The following is a 23,652-nucleotide window of genomic DNA, read 5'->3' as shown; positions in this document are numbered from 1 at the left end:
AATGTTGAAATTATGGGAGCTGTTTCTTTGATTAGTATTCAGCTGGTAAGGCTAGCTCTGCAGTGCTTGGCTGATGCTGACCCTTCCCCCTCCGCCCTGTCCCCCAATCCATCCACATATCCACACACGGGCATGTCCTGCTCTCCTACAATAGGCTGTGTACACCAGTAGCAAGAGGTTTGTCATCTGGATCCTCAGACTTCTAGTTGCTAATGGAGGCAAAAAATAACCCTTTTTGAGATACAGTTTAGCCTTTATACTGCTTTCAAAAGGTGAAGTAGTTCAGGTGAGCCAAGATTCTACAAACGATGCCTTCCCTGGGATGTGGGAAAGGCTAGGAGATGGATAATTGTGATGTGCTCTGGTTCTGGGAACTGAAATGCTGATACTTTAATCTTTTCCCCTTGCAAGGATAAAACCTTATGTTCTGATAGATAACTTGCTCAAGCCAAACCAGAGACTTGAAAGGGCAGAGTATACTTCATAGTCTCTCTAACAAGACATACTGACTTGCAATTTTTCAGCTAAAACATAGGTGTTTGTGCAGCTTTGCAGAAAATAAATTGCTTTTCTAGGACAAATAAATAAATGCATAAAAGAGCCAAACTCTTGAGCATGCCTGTTTCTGAAGCAGTCTCTCCTTGGCGTTGATGCGTGACTTTACTTCTCTATCTTTATTATATCTACTAATTGTTTCTGTGTTGCATTATTTGAGTTTGAAGGGAATTGTTACTGGTGAAAGCTATGTACTTTGTTTCTGAGAAAGGTGGGTCTACACAACCCCAGGTGCAGAGCTGTTCAGATGGGCAGCAGCATGAAAGTTGCATAACTAAATTAAGTTTGCTTACCCTGTAGCTTCTGAAGGTACAACAGGTCAAGAGATAAAGATCAGCTATAAAGTGATGCTGATTTTATTCTCAGCAGCATTGTATCAGTTTTAACAATGCAAAAGTGAAGTGAGGATATTTGGGAATGGTACGATTGTGCCTCATTAGAGCTAGTTCAGTGCAACGGGTGTGTTACCACCTTTGGAGAAAAAAAAGAACACAAAACCCACTTAACAAACCCAAAAGAGCTATCCAGGGACCAAATGTGCTATTATTTTTAAGTCCTTTTACACAATTTTATAGCTTTTCAGTTTGCAACTACCAGGGGATCTAATCTAGACATCTAGACACACATTTATTTTAGGGTCATGAAGAAAGGCTAAGTAAAATTCAAAAAACAATTGCAGTAAAATCCACAGTAAGGGAGGGCCTAGCTCTGACAGCTTGTAATATTAAGTATGTGCAATATCTAGGGTTTGAGTACTCAATAAAGGTTTAAAACTACCAGGAATATTAGAAATATATCAAAGGTAATAATCTGAGCTACCACTGCATGTTAGAAATGTGTGTCAGTTAATGTGAGTGAAAATACAAACATCAGTAATATAGCTGATTTTCTTGCAAAAAGCCATTAAAGATTACAATTTTAATCAAGAAACATTTCACCCTTATAATGGGAGACTTTACTGTAATTAAAGGCTGATATGGGTCATTAGAATAGTGTTAAAAGTCAGATGACAGCCTCACAACTCTCCTAAGTCTACTTTCATTGATTTAAATAGCAAGGCACTATTGATTATTTGCTATTGATTTAGTAGCAAAATATTCTTATGTTTTCATGTAAGAGTGTAATTGTAAAGCATTTGTACAGCACGAGATTAACTGTGAATTTTCTGATGAGAAGAATGGATATAATATCCACATAGATTTTCGCCTGTCCTTTTCATGTATGACTGTGTGTACGGACACGTTCCCACATTTTTCTGTGTTTCTTCAGCAGTCAGAGACTTGACTGAAGAAAATCATTACTAATCCAAGACCTTATATTGTTCTACTCCAACTTAAATTCCTACTTTGCTATAAACCTGGCTAAGCCTTTTCTCAAAGGGATTCAACTCACAAATTGACTCCCATGTGTGATGAAAATAGAAAATATTTCAAACTTCAACTGGTTTACAGATGAAGAAACTGCTTGGGAGTCAGTCCTAGTGATGTCTAGTAAGTTTTTGTGAGTGTTTTCAGTCTATTGACTTCAGTGTCTGATGTGTTCAGCGGTTCTTCAATGAAGGCCTTTCTTGAGCCATTCCTTTTCCTTTAGTTTATCGCACACATTTTTTTTCATGTACGCTTTCATGCTACTACTGGGTATTGTTTTCTCTGGCTATAAAAATCATTAAATTCTATCTGAGGAAGGGTGCATAAAATAGATGGTTACTTCAGTTCTTCCTGTCAAACCAGGCTTAACTCTAAGCAGTAATGCAGGAGTGCCTCCTCTGGGAATTCAGCAGTTCTGCAAGAAAGTCATCCCTAGGTATTATGTGACGTTCTTCAGCTGAAATGAGGCTGCAAAAATTGAGCTTGTGGAAATTTAAATATTTGCCTTGATTGGTCCCAGATCCACAAATACTGCTGGTGCTTCTTTTCAATAACCGATCAAATTAGCATAATCCTTCCCAGCAGCTTAGATCTTTCAAATGCACCATGGCAAGGTGAAAAACCAATAAAACCCTTTCACATGGAGAAAATTATATAAGAAAAAAAGATCTTTCTTCTGCTAATTTTGCATGGGGAAGAAAACAAACTTACCAAGAACCCAAATAATTTAGCACTCTAGACACGTGCAATCTTATGATCAACTGCAGAGCAGTGTAAAAGACCAAAAGCTGTTGCCTGGTTTTATTTATGATATTTTTAAAGCCATATAATTTATTGCAGTGTACCTTGTGTTTTTCTATCGTCTCATCAGGTCCTTTCACCTGAGTCAGAGGGTATTGGAGCCAGTTTAGTGTAACAGTGCCATATGTTTGGGGCAGTGATAGTTTTTTGCTTGATAACCAGATGCAGACTGCAGGATGTGCACTACATTTACAGATCTCCCATGTGAATATTTAGGCCAGTTAGCGGCAGGAGGTTGTGGTCTGTAGTTGTAATGTCATCTGGCACAGGGAGTTAATAGGTTTCATCATACTGCCTTGACTTGCAGAGCTTCATTTCATCACAGGGTCCCCACCTCGCTTGCTCCAAGGCACCCTCCTTTTCTTTTTTTCTTTCTCTGAAAAAAGTGATAACCAGACATTGCAATTTACACCGTAATTAGACATGTTATCTTCTCAAAACCTTTTTGTCTCAAGGATCACATTCCTGTTCATGTGCCTGTGGAGGAGTCTCCTGTAATATTTAGGATGTGTGACATGGAGGAGCTGCAGACTTGTAACAAAGGGGAATTTTCTCTGCCACTAACTGTAACACCCTGTCCAATGGACATTGTAAAATTGAATGTCAACACATAAATATTTCAGTGAGGGCAGTCCAGCTGTCAGGGGGCTCACCTGCTGGTTCTACTTTGTTTAAGGGATCATGGTTCAAGATCCAGTGGCAACAGTCACCCTTGGAATTATTTCAACACCGTGGCTCTGATTTTACTGTATGACTAAAGTAGAGAAAAAACAAAAAACCCCATGGGATAACTATGCATTGTTGACCACACTAATGCAAGATTTATTAGCAGGTGGTGGCTGCTCAGTCAGTGACGTCCATATTTTGGACCTCAGTAAAGTTTGCAATGGTATCAAAAATTGAAGAAATTTGATGAAAGGACAATAATGGGGCAGGGGGGAGGATGAGGGAAGAAAAGGCAATAAAATAGGACTGGTAAACTCTTCAGTTACAACTCCAATGCGTTGCTGACAGAGATTTCAAACTAGAGTAATGCAATCCAGACTGGTGGAGTTTAGTAATGGAAAAGGGTTTGGATTTCCACTTCTTCCCGAAGCATTTTACACGTTAGAAACACTTGAGGACAAAATATGCTGAAGGACAAAATCCTCAGTTGGGTTGAAGAGGTTGACAGGAAAATGATATGGTTCATAGATTAAGCTGGCACTGTGACACTGGTAGCAATGTGCGAGCAGAAGTCTGCAGGAATTTGCATTTTGGCTGCAAAGGTTAGGTGGTGCAAAGATGATCTCAAGAGCATCCAGCAAATTGCCCTACAGGGCTGGGGAAATCTCAGATGTGGGGAAGGAGGGCTTCCATGATGATATCTCTGAGACTGAAAACTTGTCCTTATCTGCTGGTGCTTATTGTGACACACAAACAACGAACGCTAGACTTGATGAGTTGTTTTAGAAATTATGGAGTGAAGCAAAATATTCAGAGAGATTTTCAGTGGGTGTAAATTACCCTTAATTGCTTGCAGTGAGGGGGACTTTTCCTTTAAGTTGAGGATCTTATTCATGATGTGAATGTTTTCAACAAATCAAGATTGGCCCTTGGAGACAGTGCATAATAGTGTCTTTTTGACATTAGCAGATTGTTTTGGGAATGTAGAGTAGTAACATTTTTCAGTTTAACAGTGTATACCAGTAGACTGTGGCTTAAATATAGTTTAATTTTTTACAGCAGATGGGAGAAAATGTAAGGTTTATGATGTATCTGGAATGAAAAGGTTATTATGTTTTTTCAAATGTGTATTCTTCAGTCTGAGGTTTTATATATCAGCCAGCTATTTAAGAACATAAATGATTTTTTTTGTTTAGATGTTTGGGTTTTGTTGGTTTTTTTGATTCTCACAGCTGTTCACTTGGGCAGCATCTTACTGCTTAGTTCAGACATGCTACCTGCACTGTCCAGATCACATAACATACTCTCCAAATTACACACCAGTTCTATTACTTTGTATTTTTCATATTTGTTATTGCCAGGACTACATATAAAGCAAATGGGGAAAACAAGCTTAGATATGAAAGCTAGAGCTTAATGCTTTAAATACACTAGCAGAAAATTTTATTTTTAAAGGCCTAAGTTACTTTTTAGGTTGGAAAGTGTGAATGAGGAGATATGCTTTGGTTTACCCCTGTTTGGGGAGGGCAGTAGCATTTGGGAGATCAGAAACAAGATGTAAAGGTACACTTTTATTCTAGGGTACTTATGCTATCAAAAGTGTAAATATTTCTCAGTTTTTTATATTCTGAATCTTGTTTGTGCAGAAAGAGATAGCGTTTCCTAAAAGAGCATCTTTAAACAAAAAGTACAAAGTGGTTGCAGGTCAGTTTTGCCATCACACTCAAGTCAGTAAACACAGATGACAGTGAAGACACTGGAATCAGAGCACTGAATACCCTCTGTCACTGTCAGTTTTAGTTTTATCCACTGCTGCAAGTGCTACCCTGAAATCTCGAGCTGTGACTTAATGAAGAAAAAAAACACCAACAGTACCTCTTAGTTTTCAATTTTATGAATGCTGTGACATTGCTTACGTGGTCTTGTGGACTTGATACTTATGGACATCATAGAACAGGTGATGTTGAAGTGCTAGTTATGCTTGGACAAAATTAACACAAAAAATCTCTATAAAACTATCTATCTATCTATCTATCTATCTATCTATCTATCTATCCATCCATCCATCCATCCATCCATCCATCTCAGTAAGAAAGGTAATGAAATGCAATTTAATAAAGAATTCTTCCCAAAACGGAAATTATTTTTAAATATAAAGAGACTTCTGCTTTTGGAGATATCAGATATAAAAGGCAGTGTGCTGGAAGAACTATAAATAAAAACCTTAAAAAAAGGGCTTTAAGAGGAATAGGAAGACTTATCCTGAAGAAGAGAAAAAAGGGAGGGAAGAGTGTTTCAGAGCAGAAAGTGCTGCCACACAGCTGAATAAAAATAATTGGAATTTTGGAGTCTGTGTGGTGAAAGTATTTGAGAATGAGTAAACCACAACAATGTTTTTTTTCTAGGAGGTGTGAGTATTCTGCTTTCCATCAGATTGTGCTGTCTAGCATATGGACTGTTTTTCAGTTGGTATTTTGGGTGCGTTTTTCAGTTCTGTGCTGTGGAGTGTGGCTGGGGACCATGACACTCCATATGGTGGCTTTCATACTTTCCTGCAGGTGTAACAGAATGGATATAAGAGAACACTGTTCGAGATAAAGGTTAGAGCAATTCTAGGTTTGAAATGTCTGTTTTGAGCAAGAACAAGACATTTCAAATGGCTTAGTGAAAAGACTCTAACATATTGTAAATGTTTTACTGACATTTCTTAAGAAAATCCATTTTGTATTTTTATCTCTGTTAAATAACAATCTGCTGCCTCTTTGAAATAAACTGACAGTTTATCAATATCAGATGTCTTTAACATGATGTAACTTAGACACAGAGAGGGGAAATCAAGGATGCATAAACAGCCTCTACTACAAACAACACTTACCGTAGCAGAACAGAGCAGTAGGAAATGAACATATCACAGGGAAAGCACAGCTACTTCCTTAACACTCATTGGCAGCCCTCTCAGTAATTACTGTCATATGGTCATGATTTACCCAAAGGGCCAGATCAAAACTGAGTTATGACTAGTTGGGATTAATCATTTCAAACTAGGCTCCTCTAACTAGGATGACACCTGCTTGTTAATCCTGCTGTGACAAGAATTTTGGTCCATGTTGAAGTGACGTCTTATAACTGTAGCATCATGTTTTCAAAATTAGAGTCTTTAAGTAAGGCTTGCCTATTCTTTTCATTTTGCCTGTAGGGAGACACTGGATTTTCCTATTTGGAAGCCTTCAAATTGCTTCTGCTTAGCAAACACGCTCAGTGGGTTTGTGGTTTATCCCACCAGCCTCTAAGCAAAGCCTTTCTGGTGCAGGGCAGTACCACAGAAGGGATTACAATAAAAAGGCTTTAAATACAGTCTGTAATCAGAAGCGCTTTTTATTTGTTTCATGTTTCTGCCCTCTAGGTACCTTTGGCAGCACAATGCATAGGCGTTCTGCAGCTGAAAGAGCCTGACATACTGAAAACAGATAGTGGATATCACATTTCACTCAGTTTTAGTAGTAATGGGTAGGACTATGATAATCAGTCCAGAGTGTTTAATGTGTATGTGATTTAATGTCTAGCCTTTTTAGATTAATTAAAAGTATAAAGGATGAAATCTTCTTTCTTCCGTGGCTTCCTAAGTAGCAGCAGTTCACTCCAAATTAATGCCGTTATCTATTTTAATTTCATCCTTATTTCCACTTCATGTTTGGCACTTCATAAATGCTTCTTGTCTCCCTTATTGCTCACTTGGACAAGGAGGATGTCTATTTAGGAGACAGCTTTGCTTATCTGGTGATTCTTCTAAAAGGCGAAGCTATGTTTGGTTCTGACTGACAGAATTTGTACTTTTAAAAACATTATGCTAAGTATACATTTTTACATGGGCAGAGGAGGCTCACAGTCATAAAAAGCAGAAAACAGTCTTGTTTAAGTATTGAAGTTTCTCTTTCTAAAAATATGGTTTTTTTATTAGTAAGTCTTATGAGTTATGAAATGTTAAAATTTTTAAATAAAAACTGATTTACATTTTTTAATTCTGGAAAATAATTTGTAATTAAATCAAGGTTTCATTGAAACTACAAAATGACATTATCTTCTGATCTTTCTGGGCATATTTCTTTATAAATAGTCTGGCATATTTCTTACTTATAACTACATATAAAGTAGTCTAACATGTTTCTTACAGTGCCTGACATTTGCTTTAGGAATGTAGTGAAATTGAGTGGGGAGACTCAAGGCTTTTTACCAGGTCAGGTTCAGATCAGAACCAAGCATAGCATCTGGCCAACTGTGACTAAGAATCAATCAAATTGTTCCGATTCATCTTATGCTCCTTCATTTTACTTTTGAGTTATATGGGAGAGAGTTAATCTAGGATAGATCCCTGCCATTATTACAACTTGGTGCCTCTAGCTGGTTTGTAATTATATCATAGTAATGGCAAGTAAAGCAGACCATAGCAGGCAGAAGAGAAAATATCAAACCAAATGACTGCAAATAATAACTACACTTACTTTGATTATTTTAAAGAGGAACAATTTTAGCATTTATACTGGAAAAAAAAAACCCAGAGAACATTTTATTTACATATTAAGAGAACATTTAGGAGAAAACTTTATGGCTATAAACACAGTTGTATCAGCAGTAGTAATGCCATCCAAGAAGTTTGCTATAAACTCAGAGAGATTTATGTAAACTCATTGGTGTTGATGAGGAGAAAAATAATGAATAAACAGTTTCCATGCATGATGTGAAAACTGCAAAGAATTTGCATTCTCTAAAAAAAATTTGAATTCTGACAACAGTTCTTGTCTTTTTCCTGGATAGGTACCCGTTGCATCGTTTCTTTGGTGAAGGCTGTTCAGCAGTGGTGACATCTTCCAATCAGCCACTCTGCAGATTATTATCTCTGGACTCCCAGCTGACACCCTGCCGGAGGCTAGAGCTACTGAGACAACTGGAATTGTGCCTGCTTTGGTCAAGGTTTTTTCTTTCACCGAGGAGAAAAAAAAAAAAAAAAAAAGATGAAGTTGGGCAAAGTGGAGTTTTGCCATTTTCTTCAGATACTAGCTCTTTTCCTATGTCTTTCTGGGATGAATCAAGCAGAGATCACAAGGTCCAGGTCAAAGCCCTATTTTCAATCAGGGAGGACGAGAACCAAACGCAGCTGGGTGTGGAATCAGTTCTTTGTGCTGGAGGAATACATGGGTACAGACCCACTCTATGTAGGAAAGGTAGGGGATTGAAATAAACTTTGGAGGGTGCAGATGCTTGCTTTTTGATGTGTTTATATGATGAAATCTAAAAATTGTAATTCTGTTAGCCCAGAACAGCAACACATTGCATTCTCGTAGGAATTCAAGGTTCCTGTTGCAATTTTCTTTAAGAGCTCTACATATTAGCACTGCTTGTTTAACAGAGTACAGTAATGAAAGTGTTTTGCCACCACTGATAGGAAGAAAATATTTATTACTTATACTAGGTTTTAAAACAGAGGAACATAACAATGAGTAATCTTTTTTAAGAGTTAACAGCTAGTCCCAGAAAAGAAGTTCTGTATTATGTTGTTTGCTCCCTAAAACTCAGCACTACTGAAAGCCAGAGAGAAAGAATCAGGCGTCTGTGGGTGTGATGAGTGAAAAGGAGGGCATGTTTGCATTACTGCTTTTCTTTGACATTGCCTGGCTGGCAGATTGTCACCTTGGGGGCCTCGCTGTCCTCTGTGCACAGCACAGCCTTGTGGCTTTACCTCGTCTGTGATGGGCACGGGTCCAGTAGAGAGCCAGCCCTTTTACATCAAGGCATCCCAAATGGTTCTTTCTGAGCGCCTGCCGCTGCACATGGAGCACACTGAGCACAGCTGTGAATCCGGGACTTAGCTCATTTACTGCCTTGTGCTAGTGGGTAATACGCTGCCTTCAGCAATTATGCAGGGGAAAAAAAAAGCCCACAAAACAAAACCCCCTCTTGTGTTTCTCTGTAACATTTATGTGTAATCATCTTATTGAAAGGAAAACCCATTTTCTCGGTAATATCAGAATCAATAAATAGAGTTTCTCATTAAAATACAGCAAATGCATAGAAAACAAGGGAGTGACAGCTTTTGGCACAACAGCATGCTTACAGAAAAAGAGATGAAGTAATATGAAATCCACTGCTTCAAATATACCAGTGCAATGAATTTCAGCTTACTTAATTCATCCTACTGAGACAAAACCTTGATGTTTGTGTTAATGCAGTTAAGCACTTAGAATTTAATCATGCCAACGGAATAATCAAGTTAAATAGGGAACTGCTTTCATGATTGCAGCTATCGTTGTGTTTAGGTGCTTTTCTGAATTGGGACTGGTACTTTGCATAATTGAACCCTTAAGAAAGGTGTACTAGAATCAGAAATGTCATCTTGTGGTGACATTACAGTGGTCTTGAAAGTTTTGGTAAAGTTTTACTTTATGTAGCAGTATCCATTCTGATGCCACACAGCTGCTGGTTGCCTGTGTGGGTTTGTCTTTTAGGCAAATTTGTCCCCAGGTTGGAGTTTCTCTTGTGGCTCTGGAAATGGCCTATTTGGCATTCTTTCCTATTGATAAAAAAAGAAGTGTGGCTTGCAAATTTGAATTTCTCTCCTGAAAAGAAGCGTCTTGAAATACTTGAGTGAAGACTAGTTTTGATCTGTAGTAATTCTCATATTCAGTCGATTGCTATATTATGGCCAAAAATGCTGTGGTAGTGCTGTAGTACATGATATTTGCATGCATGTGGTTATTTTTAGCTTCACAGTCTGCTCTTTCCCGTCCTTTGCAAGAGTCCTAGCATTCACAAGCAGATATCTTCCAAAACACAACCTTTTTTTTTTCCCCCCTGAAACATTCTGTGCCCAGTCTGCTTTTGTATCAGCAGTATGAATTGTTGGCTCAGGAATTTGTACCAGCAATCCATTTTGTAGGAAAAGCAGATAAAAAATTTCACTTACAAAAAGAAGCCCATCTTCCTGGAAACACAGTCCTTGCTGAGCATCTTGTAAGATAAGATGTGCCCAGTTCCTAACCTTTTCACTGTAGAGGCTTTTCACTGTGTGACTCCTGAGGTGCAGTCATGACCGAAGCCACATTCCCACACAGGGGAGCAAAAAGGTGAAGAAGAGAATTTCTTTCTGTGTCTTAATATATTATGTGTACACCACTACAAGTGTGGCTGAAGTGAGCAGCAGTCACCTTCCTCCCCCTCTTCTCTTAAAAACATTGTTGCTCTTGATTCAAATTCTTTGCAGGCAGGTAGGGACAGAAGAGACCGAGATTTGGATAGGAAGGATGGATTTTTTTTTCCTTTTTTCCTTTTTTTTTTTTTTTTCCCTTGGTGAGGAAGCTGCAGCAAGCAAGAAGCTCTCATAACTCACTTTTCTCATCAAATGAAGTGGAAGCAGGAACCAGACTCTGCAGAGTGCTCTGCTTCAGCCCTGCGCTGCCTTGTGTTCAGGATGCTTTGCAGGGTGCCAATCTTAGTGCACATCCAGGAAGGAGGGACCTTCCTCCAGCTTTTAAGGGCTGTGAGATAAAAAGGCTTCAGAAACACTCAAGCAAATGGAGTTGTAATGGGGAATACTGTCTCCTTGCCACTATTCAATTTTACAAAGCCCTAGGCAATTCTGGTTGGAAGGCAGCATTTGGGGGATGTTAGGGTTACATGGCAAATCATTCAAGAGTTGTGAAATACCAATGTTAATTCCATGTTCAGCACTAGCTCTGTCCTCCTGGGTGTCTGCCTGCTGACACTTTAATTACATGATCATGCTGGGTAAAATCCTATTCCTTGTAAATAATGTAGTAGGATTCCTATTCATCTCAGTAAAACAAGTCCTTCCCTTAATTTTTCAGTGTTTTCATGTTTGTTTAACAAGGCTTCACATCTATACCTGAGCATCTATACTGCAGCCTTCCTTCTTGATTTTTTCGTTTTCCTAAATGCATATGTATTTTTTTATTAAGGCAGTAGGGCCTGTTTCTCATGTGACTCTGGAGAAACCTCTGGAGGAGTTCCATTAATTTCACTCTAATAGGAGTCAGAGGTGACAGAAGTTTGGTGCCTTTTTTTATTCTCTTCTTTTAAAATTTAGGTCCTTCCTCTCTATGATATGAATTTTAATCATCTTGGATGTAATTTCGAGCGCTTCTTGGGAGGTGCTTAACATGTAATCAGATTGTGGACTGAACCATATACAATTCTTTTCTGTCGGTCAGCACAGCACATGTTATGTTCACTTGAAGGGCTGAAGCATTTAACTGTTTAACGCATTAAACTGTTTGGATAGGCACTGTTCTCCTCCAGACATGCCATGTAGGAGGTGAGGCAGTTAACTGTGATGCTTATTGAGCTAGAAGCATAGCTGGCTTCTGTTTTCTGGAAAATGTTTACTACTGCTTGGTAATGTTTTTGTAAAATGCCTGACTCTGTATTTTCCTTGTAAATTATGGTAATGGAATCTATTTGGAAAAAAAAATAGTATAGAGCAGTTTTAAGTGATTTGAAACATAAACACCTAAAATTAGGAAAAATTTTGTTGAATCTGCTATTATGTTGAATATTTGAAAAGTTGCATATGGTCTTGTAATTGAAGTTTCCATGGGTACACGTTGGCAAAGAGGGGTATAGTAAAAGTAGAACTTGAACATTTTGTTGGTCCTTTTTTGGTTTTGTTATATAACTATCAGACATCCAGGGTTTGGGGTTTTTTTTGGTCTGATGGGTTGGGGTTTTTTTATTATTATTTGTTTTAATCTGTTTTCTGCTGCAAGAGTATCAGTCTCATCAAAAGCATTATAATGACACAAAATCTCTGCCAGTAATAATTTCATTTTTCTCATTAAAAAGTTTAAAAAATCCCAAACAAACAAAAGAGGCCACAAACAAACCTGAAGAAGCGAAAAAGGTCTTTGAACTCCATGTGAGATGCTGATTGATAGCTGGCTTCACTGTTTTCTTTAGGATCCAAACCAACTCTCCTTTTCCAATGGCTCTAAATTTAGGTATAGTTACAGGGCAATTTCAAGCTTTTTGCTGAATTGAAATCTTCCCTTGAGGTCTCACTTACATATGAAGGAAGGAAAATAAAACCCAGAGACTTTTGACTGAGCACAAACCCAATAAATTAGTATGTAACTTTGAAAGGCTCATTGGTAATTCTCAAAAATAATGCTTTGAACTCATAGGATGCCCTGAGTGTTGTTTTTTATTTATAATGTAAGAGAAAGTAAAGTGTAAGTCCTAACCTGCATTTTCTAGATTGTAAAAGCAAGAAAAGGTTAAATGAGTGAACTAAGAGCCCATAGTTTCCTAGATCTCACAGTCATTGCCTTCCAACACAATTTTACTTGCCTCTTCTGACTGTTTTAAGGTAAATAAACCTGTTGGATTCAATTTGGACAAAAGTGCATAAAAGCTAATATTTGCATTATTATTTCCTGGAGTAGTACAGAATGGGATGCATGTGAAAAAAGAAATGAAGTTAAGCTTTTCCTAAAAAAATTTGTCATATAAGAGGATTTGCAGGTTCTACAAGTTTTAAGAGAACTAACAGGAAGGATGGGTTTTTAAAGCACCCATATAACAAGTTTATGTTATTATTAGCATAGAGAGTGGGTAGTTTTTTTCCAGTCTCCTCATTTTGGAGGGAAGGAGGCTGGATAGGAGAGGATACTGAGGTTTTAGATTAATGCTTTGTTTTTCAAAGGTGCTGGTGAATATTTCAATGAGGTGACAGAATTACTCACATACTATATTTATCTGTGGTGTGACCTTGTCTCAGGCCATACAGATGCAGTCAGCAGTAGGGCTCTTTTCATAGAAACATAGCCTAACAATTTCAGATGTGGCTGACAAATTTTGACTGAGCTGGATAATAAGTGTCTTTGCTAAAATACTTTAAGGCAGTGAGTACTGTGGAGGTGCTGGCCCCTCAGTCAAACTCAGACTGAACTGTGGGAATATTACTGGCATTTTGGGGAATGGAGAGGGTATGGGGTGATATTACAAAGGCTAAATATAGGTAAAAAGGACTGGGCTGCCTCACTTGCACATAGTGAAGAAGGAGATTAGTCAGGTGCAGTTCCCTGGAGGGATCTGACCCTCCTGCTGCTTCTAGAGGCATCCAGAGGGACTAAGGCTCTCTGCTCAGCTTCAGTCTGGTTTGTTGGTTTTTCTCTCTAAGCATCCTGTGCAAGGTAAATGTTCATGCCTGTTCTGCAAGTAAGCTCCTGGCTGAGAGTACCCATAGCTCTGCAGATTTTTGTTTATTTTCCACCCCAAGAAGTTTTGAAAAAAAAAACCATTCAAACACACCAAACTCAGGCCAGCTATTTTTCATGTGTCTTTCTGGCCTCTGTGAGTAAAATGGACAGCATAATAACTCAGAAAGAAACTTCCCCTTTGTTTTATTTTTTCCTCACTTTCTATTTGTGTTATCTTTACTTTTATTATAATCTTTGAAGCACTGTTGTTTTATATACTCCCAGAAGACCATTTACAGAAGAGAAAAAGAAAATCTGCTGTATTTCTGATATTTATCCATCTCAGGAACTCTTTGCTTTTCTGTGCTATGAAAATTGATAGCAGTTGACCTTTTAAGTAAAATGGGACAAGCCATTCTTGTCAAGTATTTTCCTACCACAAGTGCTGCAAGTAGAACAAATGAACAGACAAAATAATTAAGTCCTGCTTACTTGCTTTATGTATTGAGTAGGTCTTGGGGAAGTGATGCTTCAGTTGTACTGCACATGTATGACTTTAATGTCTCAACTTGTTCTGTCCAGTCCCAGTATCACACACTTTTCTTCACTGGGTAGTCACTGTGGGCTTTGTGTACTATTTCCATGCTATAATTTATGTGGATTACCCTGAATAACTGAGAGATAACTGACAATCCAAATGTTCCCTCTTTATCATGCAGGGCTAAAGTGTCTCTGGGGACAGTGGTGAGATTAGGGCACACAGGAAGAATTATCCAAAAGGATAACCTAAAATCTGCTGCCTTTTCCTGGTTGATTTTATCAGCCTGAACAGCTACAGTGTAATTTCTTCTCTCCCTTTTTACTGGAAGTCCTCTTCTCTCATAGCTGAATGGATACTAGAGAAGTTTTTATGCCAGGGATTTAAAGTGATGACAATTTCACAAGCCCAAGCACTAAAAGACAATTTATATTTAATTTCATTATTAACAGTGATAATAGAGTTGAGAGACTTATGGTTGGATACTGAACCAGAACATGTAGCTTTTTGATCTCTTTCTATAATATAGAACATTGATCCTTAACATGTGCCATTACAGAAGAGGAAGGTTAGTGAAGGTGATGACAACATCAGTAAATTAGGCAGCCCTCATGGCAATTTTTTTGTTCAATGGCATAGCCATGCTATTTATGTAATCCTGTAATACCATTTCTGTATTTTAGCAGAATGAGAGGCTCTACCTGTAGTGCCCTGCTCTGGATGTCTTTTGGGCATTATTTAAAACTAAATTTTATGAGTCTCTGACAAAATAGAAAAGCAACAGTAAAAGCTAATTTTGCAATTATATGTAGATGAGAGGCTCCTGTATGCTTGGCTGGTTATCAGAAAATGCCTTATCTTCAGGAAAGAATGAGATTTGAAGCTCTGATGTCAGTCAAGCTGATGCTGCTTCAGCTGACATTCCTTCTCCTTTTTGTCTTCAGAGATTGTACTTGGTCCCTTAGTTCTTGTTATTGGCTGTCATCCAGCATCCAGTTTTATGTCCGTCCTCGTGTCTCACAGTTCTGTGTTAATGGCATTAGAAATACAGTACTGTAAAACCCTGGCTATCAGGGACTGTGAGTATTTGCATTGTTCTAAGACGAAGTAAGTCCATTCATGAATTATTTTCCTATCTAAAATGCAAGCAAACACAACCCCTGCTCTGAGGCAGTGGTCTTATAAGGCAAGAACTAATAGCAGACTAAGAAGCAGTGACAGAATTCAGAGAACTACAGTGTTAATCAACATCTGAAAATAGTTTGAGAACAGTGGGTCACTAGTGCTGTTTTTGATGAGATAGAATATTTCTTTTCTGAAAATGAGATTCATGCAACATTTTAAAACATTATGAACATATAATTGAGAGCTCTTTCCTGCCTTTACTTCCCAGTATTTATAGATGACAAGTTTTTTGAAACTTTTAAGTGCAGATCTGTTTAATATCTATGTTAGTACAAGGCTACATCTTCTTTCAGACCAGAAAAGATAGAGGATGTTTTCCAATTGCTTTCAAAATATCAGACTGCATATGCTTTATAGTTTTACATCTTGTAGCCTGCTGTCACACTACCTTTTTCATGCTGCCTTTTTTCATTTATACATCTTCTGTTAGCCATAAGTGTCTGTCTGCAGACTCATTGGGCATTCATTTCATGTATTAAGTATTTTCCACGTGTCACCATCTAAAAGTGCTGCCAGGTCTGTTACTGCCTTGCCATAACTCTACTGCTGAATTTCTTCTTTGCTTCACATTTGTTTTTAAATATTATACTGCATTTCTTAATTTCCTGGCTCCTCTTTTTTTTTCCCCCAATAATCACTTAATAAAACAGCACCTGTGTACATATGTCAATGTTTCAGTGCTAACTTTAACCACTTAAAGGGAGGACCTGGGACAATATATTTAAGGATTCTGAAAAAAAAATCAGGGAATGGTTCCTTTGCATGCAATAAGCTGGCTTTTACAGAAATGCACTGATGATAAGTACTGGAAATCTCTTCAGTGTTACCTTATTATCTCAACACTATGCGTTCCCTTGGAAGAGATAACTGAGCAAAGTGCTAATGGTGGAGCTGCTGAGAGAAGAAATATGTTAATACACTAAGTTGCTCAGTTCTTTTAGAATAACTATTACCTATCTTATGCTACCAGCATCTTCTCTGTCACTTTTGCACTGGAAGAGATACTTACTGTCATGTAAATTAGAGACAAGTAGCTCTTAGAAAAGGCAGTGGAGTGTGTGCTCTAGGAGAACTCTAATTCTGTCCCAACTGTTCAAACCATGGTCATGGTATGAGTACCAGCTTATACCAAGAGCAGAAGTTTGAGGATGTCATAATGCTTAATCTTTTGTAACTTCAAGGTTATAAGAAGGAGAATTAGCCAGTTAAAAATAGGCATGGGTGTTGTTCACTTGATATAAATAAATGTTGTGAACACCTAACTATAATTCATTTGAGCTCAATGTATAAACGGGAACCCTTTTAACCTTTCCAGGCAAGTGTAAACTTAGCCAGTGAAGAAGCTCATTGTCAACAGATACTGATCACCAAAATCAGTAAACAGGTTCATAAAGTTGAAGAATATATTTAATATTATTTCTTCCAGATGTTCTTGAAAAAAAATACTACCATTAACAGTTCTGTCAGTGTAAAAATATTTGGTGATGTTACAGCCTTGTGCTGTTGCAAAAGTAATATTGTTATTTATGTAGGTGTAAAGCACATAGTATGGCAGTAAGCACAGTACAAGTCATAAACATAGCAAAGAATAAGCCTTATTTTTTCTTCCAGATAAATAGGAATGCCAAGAGAGATACAGCTCTTTTGCATACAGAAGTTCATGCGCCATTACTCATGTATCAGGAAACACAAAAAATGCCTTACTGACTTGGTCTCAAGCTGTCTTTTTCAGAGTCCTCCCCTGGGAGAAGAAGCTAATTCTAAACATTCAAGAAGAAGGCAAAAAGTTTTTTAATATGTTTGGATTATTAAATTATGCTGTTCATAGAGTAACTGAAGACTTAGTCCAAAATCTTCAGATGAGTTTTATTCACCCTTGGAGACCATTTGAGAGTATTAATGTTGCAATACAAATATCTGGTCATTTCAAAATTGAATTTTTAACTGATATTTTATTCTGTAGGTTAGTGAAAGAGGAATACTGAAGATTGATTTGCAACATATATGAACATATTCCACATTTTAGAGGGAAGAAATAGTGGCTTCCATTCATATAGTACTCTAATGTTCCTATAGCACCAACCACCAAGGGTGTGTTGTGACATTGTGTGTGGGTCAAAAGGTATACGCTAAGAACAACAAAGGACACTTACATAATATTCTACCTACAACACAGAAAATTCTTAGGCCCTCTTTGAGTAGAAAGAAAGAAATGTAATGTCATTTTCTAGGTGATGTAAGATTTTTCTGCATGAATTCCACAAAACATTGCCAGAGTCATACTGTTTCATTTAGTTTTCCCGTTTCTGTAAATCATGAGAAATTAACTTAAGGTTTAACAAGACATGCAGTTCTGTGGTTGTGGAGTATGTGTGAGAAGAATTGAACTCAAAAAGTTGTTTTTCATTTGAAATGCTTCCAAAATATGGAAAATCTGGTAGTTGGATTGTTCATGTGTAAGGATGATAAGCTGCTTAAACACTTCATACTGAGGTACCAAATTGTTACCCTGCTGACTAGGCAATCAGGCAATTCATTTTCCTTACAAGGTAGGCAGGTGCTGTATTATGTGAATTTTACCTTGTTATCCTGTAACAATGAAAAGTTTCCAGACACAGCTGGGAAAAGCAGATGGTCATTTCTTAAGTTTCCATAATCATGGTATAAACGTTATGCCATAAATTAGCAAAATACTTAACTTGTCTTTCTTACACAATCTATACTCATTATATGGGCAGAGCAGGCATTTGGAAAAGTGCTTGGCATGTTTTTATGTCTCTTTTTTAACTGGCAGGGCTGTAATTCTACATAGTCTACATATTAAAAACTGTTTAAATAATTCCACTTGCTCCTGGATGTTCATAATCTTCATGTATTTCTAGACTGTTATCCTTCCTATCATCTTTCACCCTTTAGCACTTAGCTGTTGCTTAACCAAGCAATACTTTTAAAAGGTTTTCCTTTTGAGTCTACACTATAGTCTTGTGTTCATCCATATTGCTCTTTCATTCATCCCCTCCTTTTTTTGAATTTCTTCTTGACAGTGAAAAGCTGTGAACAAAAGCACTCTATTGTTGCTTCATCTAAACAGGAAAAAAGCCAAGTGAAACTGTTACTTCCTTTCTCGTTGTAAGATTCAACTTGCCCTACTCATGTTTGTTTCTTTCTTTGCAAATTCATGTCCACTACCATGCTGAGAATCTTAAAGTTTATTGCTTTTATTTTTTTTTTATCTTTATGCTGAATCAAGCATACTTCTAAGCCAGTATCAGTCCCAAAGCAATGGAAATAATAGTTGTTTGAAATGTTTCCATTTGTTGTACTGACAAACCAAGTGAAGCCATGTCAAACAAGGTTTTATGAAGCAAACATGCAGGAATTAGAATGATAGCACTGATGAAGCATATACACAAGTGGGTATCTATGTCTAGGAAGCAATGGAGAGACCTCACATTGAGGAATAGTTCCTGCTTATCTGACATATTTATTTAATTTAGATTTATTTTAAGATTCAAGGAAAGTGTAAAAATTCTAGCCTAGTTTTAGTTTGGGAAAATAGAGATTGAAAAAGTTAAAGAGAAGAAAAAGTATGCCAAAGAGTAAGTGTGAGATGGGAAGGGACATGATGAAGCATTTTACTTTGTTTTTATCACTTTGGAGTCTGATGTAAAACTGAAATCAATGAGAAAATAAATTTAGATTAAGGTATAACAGTCTAATCACAGAATGGCTCAGGTTAGGAGGGAACACAGTGGGTTGTCTGGTCCAACCTCCCTGGTCAAGCAGGGTCATCCCAGAGCACATGGCATAGGATTGTGTCCAGACAGCTCTTGAATATTTTTAGTGAGGGAGACTCCACAACTTCTGTGGGTAGCCCATTCCAGTATGCGGTCACCTGCACAATAAAAACATTCTTCCTTGTGTTCAGGTGGACCTTTCTGTGCAATCTGTCTCTGCCTGTTGTGTCTTGTTCTATTGCTTGGCGAAGAGTCTGGCTCCATCTTCTTGGCACCTCTCTTTAGAATCTTCAAGACATTGGTGAGGACCCCTTTCAGTTGTTTCTTCTTGAGGCTGAACAGGCCCAGCTCCCTCAGCCTGTCCTTGTAAGAAAGAAGCTCCAGTCCCATTGGCATCTTTGTTGCCTTCTCATCGACCTGTTCCAGGAGTTCCATGGAGCTCCAGGAGCTCTCTTGTGTACAGAGGAGTCCAGAACTGGACCCAGCACTCCAGATGTGCCTCACCTGGGCTAAGTAGAGTAGATCACCTTCCTTGACCAGCTGGCAATGCTGTTCCTAATGCACCCCAGGATCCCACTGGCTGTCTTGCCCACAAGAACACACTGGCCCATGGACATTTTGTTGTCTACCAGGATCCCCGGGTTCTTCTCCAAAGAGCTGCCTTCTAGCAGGTCACGCCCATCTGTCCTGATCCATGGGGTTATTCTTCTCCAGGGGCAGGTCCCTGGACTTGCCTTTGTGGAATTGCAGACAGTTCCTCTCTGTTCGTCTCTCCCACCTGTCAAGGTCCCTCAGAAGGGCTGCCCAGCCTTCTGGGATATTGGCCACTCCTCCTGGCTTTGTGTCATCAGGGAACTTATTGAGGAGACATCTGGCCCTCCATCCAAGGCATTGATCAATAAGTTAAATACTGGGCATAATTTTGAACCTTTGGAGACACCACTCATGACAGGTCTCCAACTACACCCTGTGCCACTGACTGCAACCCCCTGGTTCGGCCAGTTCTCAGTCATCCTCACCGTGCACTCATTCAACCCACACTTCCTGAATTTGCCTGTAAAGATGTTGAGGGAGACAGTGCTGAAAACCTTGCTGAAGTCAAAGTAGAAAATATCTACTGCCTCTATCCCTCCAAGCAGTTTCATTGCAGAAGGCAATCAGGTTGGTCCAGTGTGACTTAGCATTAGTGAATTCCTGCTGACTACTCCTGATCCCCTTGTTGTCATCCACATGGATAGAGATGGTCTTTTAAATGAGGACAGGGATTGAAGTGAGGATCACCTTAAGCGTAGGTCTTGATTCCCTATGCTCTTTGCTAGAGAAGCTATATGCATCTGTATGGATCACACATTGGTTTAGGTCACCTCAATCCACCCCATGGGTTCTAGAAAGCAGACCTGACTTGGTTATGTTATCACAGATGGAAAAGGAGGGCAGGTGGCCAGGTTTTAGAAATATACAGGGGAGTAGGTCTGTTAACTAGCAGATGTATTTGAAAGAGACAAAAAAGGTAAGTAAAGTTCATTTTTAATCAAAAGAGGAAAACGCTGTGTGCAGCAAGGTAATCTGTGATACGAGACATCAAAAGCAAATATCATCAAGACAAAAACCTAGTAGAACAAGTTTTTATGCTTCTTTAATGAGACTAAGGAAGCAATGAATAGAAAATGAAAGATGTAAATATTTATTTTAAAACATAACTGGAGAGGGCTAGAGAATTTGGAATTTGTTCAAAAAAAGCCTAAAACATAAACAGCAGAGTGCCAAACAGCCCAGGACAAGACAGGATAGCATTCTATACATAGAGGTTCCAAGAATTACTGGGTCAAGATAAAGCATGGATAAGTAAAAAACAACATGAAGTTCTGGAGGAGTCCAAGCAAGTCTGAGCTCTCAACAGACGGATGGAAGGATGCAAATATGTGCAGCTGTCAGAGAAGTAACTGGACCATGTCCAGACTGTTTCCAAATTAAGAGCCAAAAATCAAAATTATGAGTTCTCTGGTGTACCATTTAAGAAGGCAGCTCGCACCTTACAAAGCAATTTTTTCTTGGGTGCTAAAGGGATGAAATAATGTCATCCATGGTTTTCAGAACTTTAGTAGGCACCTTTCCTTCTAGAATGGTATTTTGACATAGATCATTTCATGTGCCTATAATTCCTTCCATCTGTTTGCAGGCTGCATGAGATTTTTTTCATGCAGACTAATTTCAATGTCCTGTCAAAATTAGATGCTGTTCCATACTATCTAAGTCACAGTATCACATTCAACAATTTCCATTCATCTCTTATTTTAGTAAGCAGAGATGGGTAGACAATGATGGTCCATTCTGCTAGTCTGATGACAAAGTCATCTTTCTGGATTTTTTTTTTTTTTGGCAATTTTACTTCTAGAAGTACAAAGTGAAGTCAATGACTGCTTTAAGTGTGGGATGATACAGACTGAGGGCCCAGGTGCTTTGTCAGGCTTCCAAAATACCTGCCAAGCAGAAAATGAGACTGTGAGGAAGATGGAAAGATTAAGACGTCCACCCTGATGACAGATCCTTCTGATTTAAAGATATAAGGGTCTGTATCTATATACCATATTAAAAAGGGAAGATATTTAGCTTTGCTTCTGAAATTATGTTGTCATATGTGTTTTAGACAGTGGCCAGTCTTCCAGTTCTGATTCTTTGATGCATGCTTTGTATTATACTGAAAATGCAAATATCATTTTGGAACACAGTTTGAGGCTTTAGCAGGATGTGCTAACAATTTTTGTCTCAGATTATATTTTTTGGAAAATTTGTAAAATAAGTAGCAGGATAAAGGGGAGACTTTCACCTTCAAGGTTAGAAGAGTTAAATTTATTAGAGTGAACAAAATGATCTGCAATATCACAAATTTTCCTGGAATCAAACATTCCTGTACCTGTAAATAACCTTTACTGATAAGAGAACTTCAGCAGAAATTGTATGTGTGACATTGTAGAAAGTCATGGAGTGAAACCAGATGCTTTTTCTTCCATAGTAACTTGAATCTGGTGAAAATATGGATACAACTGAGGATGAGCAGTACATTCAGTGTATGCTCAAAATCAAAATGCATCTTTGGTTTACAACAGAACTAGTGCAATAAAATAAGGTAGATTTTCTTAAACATCAAAGGTACTATTTAATAATGTTTGGCAGAGGATAACATCACTTTATAAATGATGTCTTGTAAGGCAAGGTAAGAGTTTTTCTTTATATATTCCTAAATTGTGTGTCTCAGTAATCAATAGGCCCTCCCTGATGTTTTCCTGTAAGTTTGGGCTCAACAAAAGCATTGTTAAATCTTTTATCTCAGTATTTAAATACCTTCAGGGTGGAGTGTCAGAAAAAGCAGTAGGTTGTCACATGGCAAAGGCTGCTCAGGGCTCTGAGTCTTCACATAGGCTTGGAAACTCATACAAACAATATGATGGTTTAATATGTGTCTGATGGTTTACAGACTAGCAGAAAATTTGCTCTTAAAAGAGACTGCATAAAATTATACTGTGTTACTCAGTAGATGAATTCTATGTGTGAGTCACACCCGCCTGTTCCAGTGATAATTTTTTTCTCACTTATTATTGCCATTAGTCCTGCTGAGCTAACACAGCTGAAAGACAGCAAACTGAGTGTCACCCTCAGACTTGTTTGTTATGTTTCACTGACTTGCACCTGCAAAATCCTATTGTAAGCTATGGGGCCCTACATTTTTAAAATTAGAACAGAATCTGAAGATAGCAGGGCTTTACTTGCTTTTGTAACCAGGGCAAAGACTCAACCAAGAGTGCAATATGATCAGCTTGAATATGACCTATCCACTGGGTCTGAAACGCAAGACAAAGAAAGGAATTGCTGGTTTCATGCTATTACTTTTTATCATACTGCATACTAATAGGAGGTCTTTTTGCTGTCCCAATGCATTTTTTAATTATTAAATTGGCTTGGTTGATTAATTAGTTTTGTTTTTTACCAGTTAATATTGAATTCACTAGATTTGCTGGTGAGCTACTATCCTTCCACTTGTACCGCTATTTTTGTGTATATATGGACACAAAAGCATGGTTTTACAAGTGATCTGGCATGCTTTACCTTTGTCAAAATTTATTACAGAATTTAATAGTGTATTCTAGTTTCTTTGGTCTCTTATATAGGCTCTGGTTTTACCTTCTAGTCTTCCACAAGTTTTAAAAGTAGCTGCAGAGCAAACTGAAGGGTATTCCTTATCATGAGCTGTCATGAACACTGACCACCAGTGATTGATGACTTCTGTGAACAACATGCTTTAGAGTTTCTCATGTATTCTTCACTGAAAACAAAACAATTTTTAAAAATCTCTGAACAATCTCTTTGCCTTCTCATGAATTTTATTGGGCAATTATGAATGGACATTAATGGAGAGCAGAAAAGTGGAAGAAGTGATGAAAAGGATGTATGTAAGAAAAAAATATGCCTGATACAAACTCCCAGAAGAGCAGGGGTACTATTGGGCAATGAATTCAGCAGATTGGAATATGTGGTAAGAGTGTGGCTGAAGAAACACAGCAACCTTTGAGCTTGTATATAAACTAGAGACAGGCAGA

At 38.0% G+C, this 23,652-nt stretch overlaps 1 protein-coding gene across 1 annotated transcript in view; it reads left to right on the top strand.

Moving 5' to 3' along the window:
- Positions 1-23,652, top strand: part of LOC139605236 (cadherin-7) — a 93,569-nt gene that overhangs the window by 1,172 nt on the left and 68,745 nt on the right. The window contains exon 2 of the mRNA XM_071456582.1: positions 8,202-8,608. Coding sequence (XP_071312683.1) covers positions 8,399-8,608 — 210 coding nt within the window. The 5' untranslated portion in view covers positions 8,202-8,398. The remainder of the gene's footprint in view (positions 1-8,201; positions 8,609-23,652) is intronic.

This window comes from Agelaius tricolor, unplaced genomic scaffold (assembly GCF_023055355.1).
Source record: "Agelaius tricolor isolate 1412-34295 unplaced genomic scaffold, bAgeTri1.0.p SCAF_2, whole genome shotgun sequence".
NCBI classification, from domain to species: domain Eukaryota; kingdom Metazoa; phylum Chordata; class Aves; order Passeriformes; family Icteridae; genus Agelaius; species Agelaius tricolor.
Note: the sequence above shows the minus strand (reverse complement) of the source record. Positions and strands in the feature narration are given on the sequence as shown.